This window comes from Salvia hispanica, chromosome 1, assembly GCF_023119035.1.
Source record: "Salvia hispanica cultivar TCC Black 2014 chromosome 1, UniMelb_Shisp_WGS_1.0, whole genome shotgun sequence".
Lineage (NCBI taxonomy): Eukaryota > Viridiplantae > Streptophyta > Magnoliopsida > Lamiales > Lamiaceae > Salvia > Salvia hispanica.
The window spans coordinates 46,710,946-46,725,526 of record NC_062965.1 but is presented as its reverse complement, the minus strand read 5'-3'; the positions used below and the strand labels follow the sequence as shown (position 1 = coordinate 46,725,526).

The 14,581-nt window shown below is 31.8% G+C and overlaps 2 protein-coding genes and 1 pseudogene across 4 annotated transcripts; 1 reads left to right on the top strand and 2 right to left on the bottom strand.

Moving 5' to 3' along the window:
• Positions 1-205: 205 nt before the first annotated feature.
• Positions 206-3,139, bottom strand: LOC125198699 (annotated as a pseudogene).
• Positions 3,140-3,224: 85 nt separating this feature from the next.
• LOC125202134 (protein PHOSPHATE STARVATION RESPONSE 1-like) lies at positions 3,225-5,136 on the bottom strand. The gene is made up of 8 exons (XM_048100477.1): positions 5,025-5,136; positions 4,794-4,907; positions 4,487-4,695; positions 4,215-4,395; positions 4,068-4,144; positions 3,922-3,989; positions 3,472-3,541; positions 3,225-3,383 (listed from the first exon to the last, which is right to left on the bottom strand). The coding sequence occupies exons 2-8, from the start codon at positions 4,891-4,893 to the stop codon at positions 3,297-3,299; spliced, it is 792 nt and encodes a 263-aa protein (XP_047956434.1). The 5' UTR covers positions 4,894-4,907; positions 5,025-5,136; the 3' UTR covers positions 3,225-3,296.
• Positions 5,137-9,051: 3,915 nt separating this feature from the next.
• Positions 9,052-12,612, top strand: LOC125206086 (beta-glucosidase 13-like). 3 transcript variants are annotated; one of them, XR_007173907.1, is made up of 15 exons: positions 9,052-9,174; positions 9,240-9,306; positions 9,377-9,456; positions 9,569-9,635; positions 9,732-9,790; positions 10,008-10,083; positions 10,255-10,332; positions 10,603-10,690; positions 10,781-11,030; positions 11,107-11,222; positions 11,299-11,513; positions 11,710-11,741; positions 11,945-12,040; positions 12,122-12,206; positions 12,336-12,391. XR_007173907.1 is itself a non-coding variant. In XM_048105397.1 (15 exons), the coding sequence occupies exons 1-15, from the start codon at positions 9,070-9,072 to the stop codon at positions 12,505-12,507; spliced, it is 1,584 nt and encodes a 527-aa protein (XP_047961354.1). In that variant the 5' UTR covers positions 9,052-9,069; the 3' UTR covers positions 12,508-12,612. The 3 variants fall into 3 exon arrangements, 2 of the variants coding, with proteins under 2 accessions (XP_047961354.1, XP_047961347.1); XM_048105397.1 differs by having other exon boundaries at positions 11,107-11,213; positions 11,938-12,040; positions 12,336-12,612; XM_048105390.1 differs by having other exon boundaries at positions 11,938-12,040; positions 12,336-12,612.
• Positions 12,613-14,581: the final 1,969 nt, after the last annotated feature.

Genomic DNA, 14,581 nt, shown 5'->3' with positions numbered 1-14,581 from the left:
CTCCATAAGTAATAGATTCTAGCCGTAAATGGCAATTTATCTCCATCGTCACCGGTGTTGTTATGCTCGGTCCAGTGCTGGGCCATATAAGAACTGACCACCTTCATCTGTCATAAGCAATCACCAAAGAGAAATAAAAACAAGGAAAACTTCTGAAAGTTCATCAAACAATTCTACAAGTGCACTGCTCTTTCAATTCCTCTTTTATAGTCCAAATGGCTCCTTCAGTGTAAGGGCCGATACGAAATAATAACCATTTAGCTGAGTATTCATAGTCGAGTCTATTTCCGATTAAAGAAAAAAAATACTAGTAGTGCATTTTGATCCATTGCTAAACAGTCTCTCCAAGGTCTTATTCTCTAATGAGCAGTCCATTGTTGGTTGGTCTTTTCTTTGTCTTCTAAGCTAATCATGTCGTCTTCACCGTCCCACTTAATATCTCCCGGAGATATCTACAGTGGAAATGCAAAAGAGGCTATCCCCAGGAGACAGTTTAACATCTATTCAATCTTTAATTCTTCTGCTTGCAAGTTTTTCTCCTATTCATAGTTTGAAGGACATAAAGCACCTTGAAAGAAGAATTCAACAAGTTAATATATGTCAAACTTTCCCACTAAATAGTCAGCTTGGCTTCTGTTTCTTCATGTCATCCAGAGAAATTTTATTATTCGTAGCTTATAGTATAAGGCTTAGATGGAACATAAGAAATATGTCATATACATAATGAAATAAGCTCTATACCGTACCTAGTTGACATCCTGTAAGGGGGAATTTCCATAGAATAACACATAGAACCACAAAAGACAACCAGTAGTTATAAATACTTGTTTTGATAAATCCAGTCATGCAAACTTTTACAAGATAAGAAATAAATCCAATTACACGCATAAAGAAACCATGACAGGAGCAAAATTGCAATTCTGACATCCTATAATCCAGAAAAGTAACGGTATCTACCTCAGCTAGGCTGACCCATTCCCATGTTTCAAAATCAGTACCTATGTGATAAACAAGAGCATGTCTACCCTGGCAATAGCATACAGCTAAATTGAGAAATTCATGATCAGAAAAGAAGGGTCCACAGTTATAAGAGAGGTGGATATACCTCAACTGCATTGTAATCAGTTATAACAGCTCCATAAAATTATTATCATCTGGCCATCTGGTTCTGGCTTTCCGTCCAATTAATGGAAGGCCCCCAATACAGTTACCAAATTGACCTCTTCCAGCCCGTCCCGAGGGATGCTGCATTTTCATTGATGAACCAGGTGGCATTTGACAAATAAAGTAAATTATTGCGAATCAGCACCAGTCAAGGTATAGCAGACAAAAAATAGTGATTAAATTTCAAACTCCCATATTTGTGTTTTTTGCCTTTTGTCCCTGCTATAGGTCCGCGTTTGGCAGCTAAGGAGGACGGCTGGTTTGTTGTACTAATTGCTTGTGGGGCACTGCATCGTGTAATGGTTGATCGGCACCATGAAAGATGTGTTGGAGCCCCCTTGATTGCCTCCATTCCCTGACAGTGTTCCCAAATTTCCATAACCAAAAAATTGATCATTTACAAAATTAGACTTGGGAATGCTTTTATTTTACTAATTGTTTCATCAGCATTAAACCTTCAGAGAACATATCTGTGCTCCTCATTTGGTAATCTTTACTCTGTCCTAAGCTCTGTAATTAAACATCCCTTCTCCTGAGAAAAATATATTTCTTTCAGCTGGTGAATTTTATCTCCCATGTCAGTCTCCTCCTATAGATTCGAGGAAATGAGTGAGCACTCAAGGTGGCAGGCCTTCCATAACCATAATTCATAAATGAGCCTCCCTCCTGACATTCTATTAATTTGTATTTTGATGTGGTGGAGGAAAATCGTCATCAGTTCCTGAAACAGCATCAATGGGAATGAGAGGAGAAGAATTATTGTCACTGACCAAGCCTGTATAAAACATAGAAAACAAAAAAGTAGTATGGCACTTGAAGAGATGTTATAGAAGTATACAAAACTAATAAGACCAGGGGCTCATAATAACCCATGCCAGATAACAGTCAGAACATAAGACTATAGAAAGTAACAAACATATGACATAAATGCCAGAATCCAAGTTGTTGGGAAAATTGAATAACTAATGGAAACACTGAAATGAGTGACCCAATTAACTGGTTTGTGCTTATTGTATAAGAAGCGAAAAAATTAAAAACCTTACTAAAGAAAAAGTTGTGCATGACTACTTGTTCATCAACAACATGCATTTATTTCAGAAATACTAGAAATATTAAGCCCCTGGAATGTGCCCCAAAGTGAAAATCGATTGGCCAGTTATTTTCCTGTTAATCATGTGCATCCCTGCGTCCGTCTCTAGAAAAAAATGAAAACAAATACTTCATCGTGAAATAAGATCTCAACTCCACAAAGTCCATCACTATCTAGAAACAAAATAAAATGCTCCATAAGCAACCAACAGCAGCAAATCCAGTTATCCATACACAAGATTCTATCAGGGGAATGTGGATTCAGAATCTACAACTCTTAGTCCATGCAGAGAAAGCATCTATAAATGGAACATTATGATTATTTTTCCTCTAAAGTTTCACTATTTCAAACCACTTATTTAATAGTTCAGTCCAAATTTTCATAAACATTTTTTTAAGAGAGCTCCATATTTTCAATCACATCGGTAACTAAAAATCATAATATTGATCATAGCAAACAAGGTAACTCTAAACAACCCAAGTCAGTATGAATTTTTGAACTAACAGGAGTATGGACCAGCAAGATGATAACAAACAAAGGAATTCTAACCATGCTTATTGTGGAGGAGGGGATCTGCTCCGAACAATTTCACCCTAAACATACAAGCAGGAGTGGCAAGATGGACACTAAAAGAAATTGTGACAAAATTTTGTGCACGAAGGAATACTTATATGATTTCAAACTCTGCAATCTGCATCATGTAATTCTTGTTACAAATTAAACTCAATTTTGAATACAATCTGTCATCACACTAGTCAATAGGAAAAAGAAGATTCTACATCCGATGTCCATGAATAAAGGTTTAGTTTGGTTTGGTTCGAGTTTTAAACAAATATTATGAAAAGTGAATGGAAAAATGTAGTGGGATGTTAGATTCAGTAGAATAGTACTAGTACAAAAGCAAATGAGACATTTATTGGTGAATAGGCGAAAATTGTAAAATAGGACGATTATTGATAGACACCGATAATTGAAAATGTCAGAAAGTTAATTGTGAAAGAATTTATACGATTGTTATTCACGAATAAGTTACAAAAATCCACTATTTTTTTGTATTCCACTGAGATTCAAGCATTGTCTGAAGCTGCTTTGCTTGTTCTTCAATCCTCATCTGCAACTTCTTCTGGCTCTAAACAAAACCAAGTTTAACTCAGAACCTAAAATATACTATGAATGTATAAAATTGGAGAAAAAAACTTAAGCTTAAAACCAAAAACCTCTAGTTGATCATATAGTTGTTTCTGAACATCTATCTGTAGCCTTAGAGCTTCCACAATCTGCATCCCCCTGTCATAGATCATCAACTATTTTTAACAAAAAATATGCTGACTAATTATACTATTCATACAAAATGTTTCCACATTGATCCATATGGAGTAGTAAAAAGTGTGAAGTTTGTATGTAAAAAGTTCATTTGTATATTTCATTTTAATACATTTCATCATATGTTTTTAATTAGACACTGTCAACTCTTTGCTTACGTGGAGTACTTGTTTCATGTTTTGTACCCATGTAGGAAAAAAATTGACGCTGTCTACACACAGATGACATATAGTAGTAATATATTAAAATGAAACTCGAATGAAATCTTTTGTATCATAACTTGTTGTACCAGCATCAAACAAAGATGAGTAATTAGCCCGAAATCGGCTGAGATTATAGCTTACGATTTCAATCCAATCTGCTCTGAATTGCCATCCTTCTCTTCGGGCTTTACTTCAGAAACGCGGTATTTCTGAGAAACAAAAACATAAAATTCTTTAGAAATCGAAATTTAAAATTTAATTGAGATTAAGGGTAGTTTTTGTTTAACCTGCAAATGGCTTTTGATATGGAAAATTGTCAATCCATCACATTGCATTAGCTTTAGGATTCCCTTTGGCGTGGCCTCTGCATTCAGTTCAATTGATCAATTCATCAAATTTATTAGTATCTCTCGATATAAATATATTCTACTTACTTTTGGCTCCACCTAGACGATCCACACACTCAATAAATTTCTTGTGAAGATCCTCAGTCCATCTAATTCTTTTTTTCTGCTCTTTTTCTGAAGAAGAAACATTAATCAATTTAGTCCCACCACAACTAAATGAATGTTGCTTCTCTAGCTGCACTGCCTTGCTGTAATAATGTTTTTCCATCTGTCACAACATTCAAATTGATTCAAATAATTTCGATGCCATCAATACTAATCATCAATTTAATTTGAAGAAGAAAAAAAAGTTTACTCACACCAATATTATTTTTACTATGATAATTGATGAGCAAGTTGTGACCGAGATTTCTCTGCTGAGGCTGATGAAGCTTGCATTCTTGAACACCGACGCTGCGACCGTGGCTTTGATCACGACACGAGCAAGATTGCACGAGTGATTGTAGTGTGTCTCTTGACTGAAAATTGTGACAATTGATCTTCTGCGGCGAAGGAGTCTGCTCATAATCTGCAACAATTTATCCATGGAATCAACAATTTCTTAACAAAGAAAAAATTAGACCAAAAATGATTAAATCTTAGTAATATTTATATACATAGAAATACCTGAAAATCCTAAGTGAGGCTGCATGAGACCTTTCTGAGATAACAAGCAAAGTTTGTAGCACAAACTTTGCAAACTATTGGATGAGAGATGAGTGTTCATCTTTATCGAAAGGGCTACAATAAGAAAAGAAAAAGAGCATATAAATTAGTTACATGATTTAATTGTTGCTAAACTACAATCTAAAGATCATTAATTGGAACCTTCAAATTAGCCAAAAAAAATTAGCCCACCTGACAAAACTAGCAAAGTATGATACAAAAGTTGGTGTATAATACACCTCCAAGAAAAAGGAGGGTGGACCAATGAGAAGTTAACAGAGACAAGATGTCCACATTTAATGAAATCTTGTTGTCATTTCTAGTAATAACAAAATGGATACAGTCGAAAAAGCATTGTAGAACAAGACAACAAGAAACTATCAACATTTATTTATTGGGTCAGGATAATATATAGTAGTACTCCAGTATTAAATTTATTTTATGTCTATATAGAGGCCTACTTATAAGTTAAAACACACGTGGTAGATTTATAATGACTGAACATAATTAGAAAATGGATTCTTCAGACTTCAGAGAAAGTTAAGTGTCACAGAGATTACTATATATTTCTCCATTAATAAACAAAGATAATTTGTATTTGAACCGGCCCCCCAAATATCCCCTTCATACAACCTAATTTATGAACTTTAAAATAGTATGTAAAGACGATTTTGAGGTGCAGCCGTGCAATACTTTATTACTAAATGCCTGAGAAAATAGGTTAATCCAAGATTAATGCGCGATCTTTGAACAATTTTTCAATTTTTACATACTTATTATGAAACTTTGCAATGTCACTGCCTCTTAATTTGTTACAAAATTAATTCAACTTTTTCTTCTTATAGAGAGCTTCACATATCTATAATCCCGAATACACATTACATAAATAGTACTAGTAATTAGTAATAATATGTCATGAAAAACGCATAGTACCCCTGTCTCTTAAATTTATAAATTATTTTGGTCTGTTCCTTAAAAGTATAAACTTTTTAAACTTTCTATTTTAGGAAGTAGAACTCACAATCCACTAACACTACTTTCATTACTTTTTCTCTTCATCACTCTTACTTTTTTCCATTTTAAGATTTATATTTAACTAAATATGGTTTAATTATATCGGTATATAGATATTTTTCAAAATAAATTGAGCTATTTATATCTACTGATATTATACGAAGTAGATATTATTTTTAAAAAGTAAAATTATTGAAGCTATTTCTTGTCGCAGTTCTGAGATTCCAAAGATAGATACTCATGTAGCCTAGCTATTTATGTATTCTACTTAGTTACATGAACATATTATATGACAAGAACTATGATTTATGAAGAAACAAGAATTTTTGTTGTACATATATATATGCGGAAACTAGTTTTTTAACAACATATTGTATATCAAAAATTAATTTTATTATCCCTAATTTGTAACTAAAGCTAAATTGACCTTTTGGTACTTGAAAGGATGAATAACATCATAACATAACATATTATTCGTTTTGTCCCACTATAAGTGATGCATTTCTTTTCAACCATTATTTTGCGAAAATGATATTCCCTCCGTCCCACTTTCGGAGTCTCGATTTACTATTTTTGGGTGTCCCACTTTAGGAGTCCCGGTTAGAATATTTCATAGTTGGTAATAGGCCCCACATTCCACTCACCTTTTTTCACTCACATTGTATTATAAAATTAATATATAGAAGTAGCTAGGATCCACACTCCACTATCTTTTTTCACCAACTTTTCTATATGTTTCTTAAAACCTGTGCCGAGCTCAACTGAGACTCCTAAAGTGGGACGGAGGGAGTAATAAATAGTTAAAATAAGAGAGTATTTACTATAAAAGAGTGTCATATCTACAGTATTCTCTTACTGTTACTTTCTCTCTACTCTAATTATTTATTAGTATCATTTTCGTAAAACAACGGCTAAAAAGAAACGCCTCAAGGACGGAGAGAGTATAACAATCTAGACTATTTTATTGTAGGAGAATAAGTAGGTGGAGTGTATTGAACTATGAAGACATATCACCTCAGAAATAAATCAACAATTACAATTGGGAATAATAAAGTGCTTAGTAATATTGAGCATCATTTTATTTTCTCAATTTCTTACTCATTTGAGAGATTTTATTCTATTAACAGCATACTATATAAATATATTTGTCACTATTCTAGCCCAACGAATTTATCACTAGCTTAATTTTAATCACTAAAAAAATATCAATTTTACCGACGGAAATTTTTCATCGGTAACTAAACACGTTGGTAAATAAGATTTTAGTTTTTGTTTAGTCAATAAATAGATTTAGTACCAATTTAAATGTGACGTAACATTTACGTTCGTATAAATTTAAATTTGTGGAAATAGCGACATATTAACATAACATAACGACATCATTTTACATGTGTATTTTTATTTTCATTTTTGTTATGAAAGACATAAGTCAACTGATGCTTCCCTTCTTGTGTCAACATCACTATTATAGAATGGAAACACATTCGACACAAATTGAAATACAGAAAATGGATCTTTATATAAATGTCAGTATATACTGCCGAGTTGAGTGTTGGGCCACGTGGATGTGTGGTAGCGGACTGTCGCAATTGCGCAGAGGAGCCGCGACCGTTGTGTTGCAGCTGAATGACGGGCGAGTGGGCCGTCGAAGGTGCTTGGATTTGTTGTGATCAAATCACATGTGTGCCACATCAACAACTATCTGGTTTTTACTGTTTGAACGTTTTTTATCATTGTAGTACTAGGCTACTTCAAAATAAAAGAGTATTTTGTAGAATATACTATCATAACTATAATTTTTCTATGTCTCTATACATGTACGTAGATAGTATATCGTACTATAATTTATTTATTTTATTTTAATTTTATATTTTAGTTGTGATCACATAGTTAAATAAAAAATCATTTTAAATTTGAATACTATATTCTAATTAAAAATTAATTAAATTATGTGAAAATGTAAAAAGTGATGATATAAAATTGATATGATGATATGATACACAACTTTCAATACCCTTTGCAGTGGATGGTCTAAGCATTAAATAATTAACACTAAATAAATTAATTGGGCCTATTTGGTTTTTTAGAAGAATTGGGCCTAAATAAATTAGTGATGCGTTGCATAGGACATGCTACTTTGCTGAACGGATATACAAATTGGATAAAATTATAATCTGTGAAAGTCTAAGCATATCATGACACATTTGTAAAGTTTATCCGCAAGATCAACCAACACCCAAAATTCATAGAAATAATGAATAAGACAAAAAAAAAAGGCTAAAGGTGAGCTACAGACCGAGTTGTGATCTCCGCGGCGAGACACTCTCAACAGCGAGCCACCCACAACAGTGACTCGATGTCGTCTCGTCCACATGAGCACAGTTGCGGATGCTCTTAGTTGTGTTAAATATAGTAAAAAAAAGTTTTTAGAAGTTCTACGCCTGTCCCATTAAATATGAAATAGTATTTGTTTTTGGGTCCATATTTTATGTGAATTAATAAAAAAAAATTAAAGTAAGAGAGATGAAAAAGTAGAGATGATTTTATTTTTATTTTAAGAAATGTTTCATTTTTAATGGGCTAAGGAAGTACTCATATAATTTAATTAATTTTAGTGAACTAAAGAAATTGACAGTGCTATTTTTGGGCATATGTAATATAATTATGTAAAAGATTACGATCTCTGGCCGTTTGCTCTCAACTCAATCTACAACGTACTCTAGCTATCATGGGGAAGATGACATATTTTGGGACTCTATGGGATTTTGTACACTCTTATTTTAAGGAGTTTTGAGTAAAGAGAAAATATTGATAAAAATGAATAAAATAAGACAGAAAAAAAATTATTGATTTAAAATAGGAGATATTGATAAAAGTAAAGAAATAATAAGTTGAATGTTTTAATTACTTTCTAATCTTGTTATTCCTGCTTGATTTAATATAATCACCCAATTTTCCATATGTAGTTATTGCACTGCGAGAAACAACAAATCTGAAACAACAATCGCAGGAGGAGTAGATGCGTCAACATTGAATGACTATGATTGAGAAAATTGAATGATCAATATGTACAGTTGAAGAAATTAAAGTTGATTAATTTGTTGGTTAAATAATTAAATTAATGATAGCATCACCCAAACAAGATAATCGTAAGGGTAAATATGTAATTTAGCTTCCTCGAGATATAAATACATGTCTGGATTTTCTTTTAGTAGATCTGTATATGGCTTCGCATTTTGTGTTTCTATTTCTGGCGTGTTTGATTTGCGAAAAAGCAGTGAATGTTTCTTCCCAATCTATCAATTATTCAAACCCCAATTCCAAACAAGTACTAAGCTTTTCCTTACTCACCACTTCCTTATATATTTATTAACTTTCATTTTTGTGTGGCAGTCCGGAGATGTTGATAACAGAGATAAAATATTGGATTCTTGGAGCATTTTAAATCCAGAGATTTCAGGTTCTAATTTTGCACTACTTTTGTTTAAATGTTTTGTTTTTTAATGTGATTAATTAATATTACAATGCAGGTTACGATAATTCGTTACATCTGAATCGAAGCAGCCTCCCACCAGATTTTGTATTTGGAGTTGCATCATCGGCCTATCAAGTAGAATTAATTAATTAAATAGTTTATTTGTACCCATTCTTTCAATTATTGATCGAGTTATATGGAGTTTGAAGATAAAATCTGTGTGGTTTAAAATTTTGTGACATGACAGTATGAGGGTGCTGCATTTGAAGGGGGGAAAGGAAAAAGTGTGTGGGACACATTCAGCCACACGCCAGGTTTAATTTAATGTTTATATAATAATATGCTCTCAAATAATTTTTTAATGTTTATATTATATATTCTGAAAATTACTGAAATTAAAAAGTTTGCAGGCAAAATATCAGACGGGACCAACGGTGACGTGGCTACAAACTTCTACAATTTTTATAAGGTTCAATTAGATCAGTAGAGACGTGAGCTGAGTTATCCATCACCTACCATATCATGCAAATCAAACATTTGATTGAATTGAATTATTTTCTACCTAACACTTTAATTGAAAATTAAAGTGTTGCAATTAAAGTGTTATTATTGAGTTTTCCAACACTTGCATGCATGAATGAATATTTGAATAGATTAATAATTGATGTGGAAATTTGATTTGGCAGGATGATGTTAAGTTGCTGAAGAATTTAGGAGTTGATGCTTTCAAAATGTCTATCTCTTGGCCTCGAATATTACCTCGTAAGAATAGTAAATTACTGGGATATTTTATATAAGTTCCTTATAAACTTATTAGATCTGGTCAAATATGGAACTTACAAAGTGTCCAAAATTAAAGTATACCCAAATATATTTAGTAGAGTTCATTTTTTAACATAACTGAATTATTTATTATACAAAAACTCTTATCAGGTGGGAAGCTAAGTGGTGGAATCAACAAAGAAGGAGTAGCCTTTTACAACAACCTTTTGAATGAGCTCATAGCAAATGGTAAACATTTTCAAGAATCTTATTTCTTCAAAGCTATATGTATTGAAAGATATATATTAGTACTAATATTTTATCTATTGCATTAATTTATAAGTAAAATTTGGTCACAAGCATAATTATTTTTATAGCCTGATATTTAAATAAATAATCACCCAAAAATAGCTGGACATTTTCTCCAATTTTTCATTTAGGTTGCATTTTTTATTACTTTAATATTGTTTTTTTCTTAACTTCCTTTTCCGAATTTACTTTGGATGGATGGATGTAAAGGTATAACCCCATTTGTGACACTATTTCATTGGGACGTTCCTCAAGCACTAGAAGATGAGTATGGAGGTTTCCTAAGTCCACTCATTATGTAAGTCAATCAATGTATATATATCTATTGATTATTATCATAATAAAATGATAGTAGTACTAAACATAGTTATGCTTTTTGGGTTTTCAGAGATGATTTTAGAGATTTCGCAGAAGTTTGTTTCAAAGAATTTGGCGATCGAATTAAGCATTGGATGACAATAAACGAGGCATATATGTTCTCTCTGAATGGATATGATGGAGGTTTGTACGGAGAGTTAGCCCCTGGGAGATGCTCCTCTTGCCCTCATGGTGACTCTGCAACCGAACCTTACATCGTCGCTCATAATTTGCTTCTCTCTCATGCTACAACTTTCAAACTATACAAACTCAAATATCAGGTTTGATTTCATCATAATATATTGATTTTTCATTAATCATTTTATTCACTATATTGATATATATATTCGTGGATAGACAACTCAAAAGGGAGAAATTGGCATAACACTATATTCCAACTGGTTTGTACCTTATTCGAGCACCGACCTCGATATCAAAGCTGCCGAACGAGCCCTTGAATTTATGTATGGATGGTGAGTTATGAGTAAAATACATATCTAATTTGATCGATATTGTAAATGTGGAATATATTTGATATTGTAAATGTAGGTTTATGAATCCAATAGTAGAAGGAGATTATCCAGCAGTAATGCGTTCCATTGTAAAAAATCGATTGCCAAAATTCACAGAGAAGGAAAGCTCAATGTTGAAAGGGTCATTTGATTTCATAGGATTGAATTATTATACAGCAAATTATGCAGCACATATCTCCACTCCCAATCCCAATATCAGCTGCTCCACTGATAATATGGTTCATTTTTCTTGTAAGTTGATTATTAGATTTTTTTATTCTTATGAAATTATTCTTCTTTGGATCATGCAAAATATTAGTGTTTTCAGAATTAGCTCATAAATTCAGATAATATAAAATATAATATATCTATCTGCTTTCGTATTTTATATATTCTTTTTTGTTTATTTAATTATTTATTTATTTATGATTTTGTTATGATTCCGCAGTGGATATTGATGGTGTGCCTATTGGTGAACCGGTACGTCTGTAAATTTGATCGTAATGCCTTGTTTTTTTGGTTTACATAATTTAATTATAAGGCTTAATTTGCTTTTAGTGATAAAGCAAGATCCATAAAAAAAAAGAAGTTTAATTAATTAGTATATTTATTTTGTATGATTTGATCCGTGATGGATAATTTGTACATAGCGATCTAATTAAAGATAAAATTTTAGACTGCAGTTAGCGTTTTATGTGTCTATCCACAAGGACTTCATGATATTTTACTCTACACCAAGGAAAAATACAATATTTCCAAGGTTTACATAACAGAAACAGGTAATTAAAGTATATTCTATAAATTTTTTCACTTGATGATGTTTGTTTTTTTTTTAAACATTATTTTATGCTATTTTCTAGGTATAGGTGACTTTGGCAGTACAGAAGACCAAAAACGAATTGATTATTACTATGATCATATAACAGCGGTTCAACAGGCCATTGAGTAAGGACTTCTTTTCATTTATATAGTATTGTTGTTTCAAATAAAAGTTTAGTGTTAATTGTGAAACAATTGACTCGTATACCATAACAACAACTTTATTAATTTAATAGTTTTATTTCTGTGTGACAGGAAGGGTGTAAATGTAAAAGGTTTTTTCGCATGGTCATTTTTGGACAATTTTGAATGGGCGTCGGGATATTCTATTCGATTTGGGTTGTACTACGTGGATTACGAGAATGGTATTAAAAGAATTCCTAAACAATCTGCATTTTGGTTTATGAATTTCCTCAACTACAAGTAAAACGGTATTGGACAATATGATTTTGTATACTATAGAGTAAGAGTAGTATTTTTATATATCAAAACATGTACAACATTTTTATTATTTATGTTTGCTCTTTTTTTATTTGGTATATAAGATACTATATACTACTGTTGGTAAAGATATAGCTGACACACCTTATGCGTTATTCTCTATCAATATAATTTTATGCGTCCACCAGATTTTTAGATTAAATAAAACGTCATTTTTTCAGGGTTTTGAAATTTTTCAGATTCCATAGTTATACTTAGGCCTGTCAAATTGGATATCCGCGGGTACCCGATCCGAAAATAATTTTGGGTACCCAAATACCCGACTCGGGTATCCAGTCCCGAAAAATCAGGTATCCAATCCCGATTTTAGATTTTAATTTTAATTTTTTTTATTATTTTTTAAGAAAATTAACTATAAACTTTTAATTAAAATTTTAAAATAATAAAATAAATACATAATTTATTATATTTAATTAAAAAAATCGGGTAATTTGGGTATACCCGATCGGGTATCAGATAACCCGATACCCGATAATCCAAAAATTCTATACCCGAACCCGATCCCGAAACCTGAAAAATCGGATATCGGATAGTCAATCCCGATATTTCGGGTTTGGATATCGGGTATCCAATTCCCGATACATAAATTGATTAAGGCGTTTTTTTCAGATTTTCAAAAGAGTGAAACAGAAGAAAATTTGATCATTTTTCATGATTTATTTAGCAATTTAACCTATTTTAAGTACGAAACAAAAATTTACCACCCAATCTAAGGAGTAAGGACTAATAAAATTAACAATTAACATTGAATACTGATCAGGCCTATTGTATTTTTTTAGAGGAATTGGGCCTATTGGATAGATGAATATTTTAGTAAACGGTAGTAACAATCCTTAAGAGGCTTAAAAAGCCCAACGCAAGTATCACTATCCGCCAATTTTATGAAGTTAGATATGCAAAATCACTCAACATCAAAAATTCAAATATTAAGCCATAATAATATTAATCTCTTTTTTGCCAATAACAGTTTATACAAAACAAATTAACAAAACAAAAAAGGTAAAAAAGGCCACGAAAGATGTGGGACACACATTATCATATTAGTTAAAATAGTATCAATAGATAATAAGACTTGTTTGTATAATATATGGTGAATTTTTTTTTATAAATAGAATAGATTAATTTTAATATAGATATGCCAATATGAAACAAAGATTAAACGCCCCATGCTATGTGGGCCCAGTCACCTCACCCTATCACAACGTAAGGATACAATTTTAACTTCTTTGGGATATCAATATATATTCGGAGCTGCTTGATGTAGTTAAACTTAAGTTTCATATGGCTTCGCATTTTTTGTTATTTTTCCTGTTTCTGGTTTGTTCAATTGGCAATGAAGAAGCAGTGTTTGTTTCTTCTCAATCTATCCATCATTCAAACCTCAATTCCGAACAACCTCTCCGTCAAGTAAGCTTTTCTTACTCCTATAGTTTGAAATTCAATAGGATGTAATCAAATGCAAATTCTAAACTATGATTTGGATCGTTAGAAAATATTAACAGATGAGAAAATAATAACAACAAAAAATGTCTATGGTTGATGTTTTGACGTTGACATTGTTTTGAAACTGTGTTGACATTTTTTGTTACTGTTATTTTGTCTTCTGTTGACATTTTCTAACAGTCAAGATTATAGTTTAAAATTTGTACTATGCACTTTTTAAAGATTATTATAACTTTGATTTTTGGCAAATTTGTGTGGCAGTATGGCTTTTCAGAGGGAGATGTTGTTGGTAGCAGAGATAAAACATGGAACATTTTAACCCAAGAGATTTCAGGTTTTGATTATGCATGAGTTTATCAATCAATTAGTAGTATTTCAGCAATGGATCCATGTTAGATTACTTACTATAATATAATTACTGCTTTTTAGTTAGATAAAATTGTAAGCTTATTTGGATATTTTATTTTATTTTGATTATATTATGATGCAGATTTAAGTCGCAGTAGTCTTCCACAAGATTTTATATTTGGAGCTGCGTCATCAGCCTATCAAGTAGA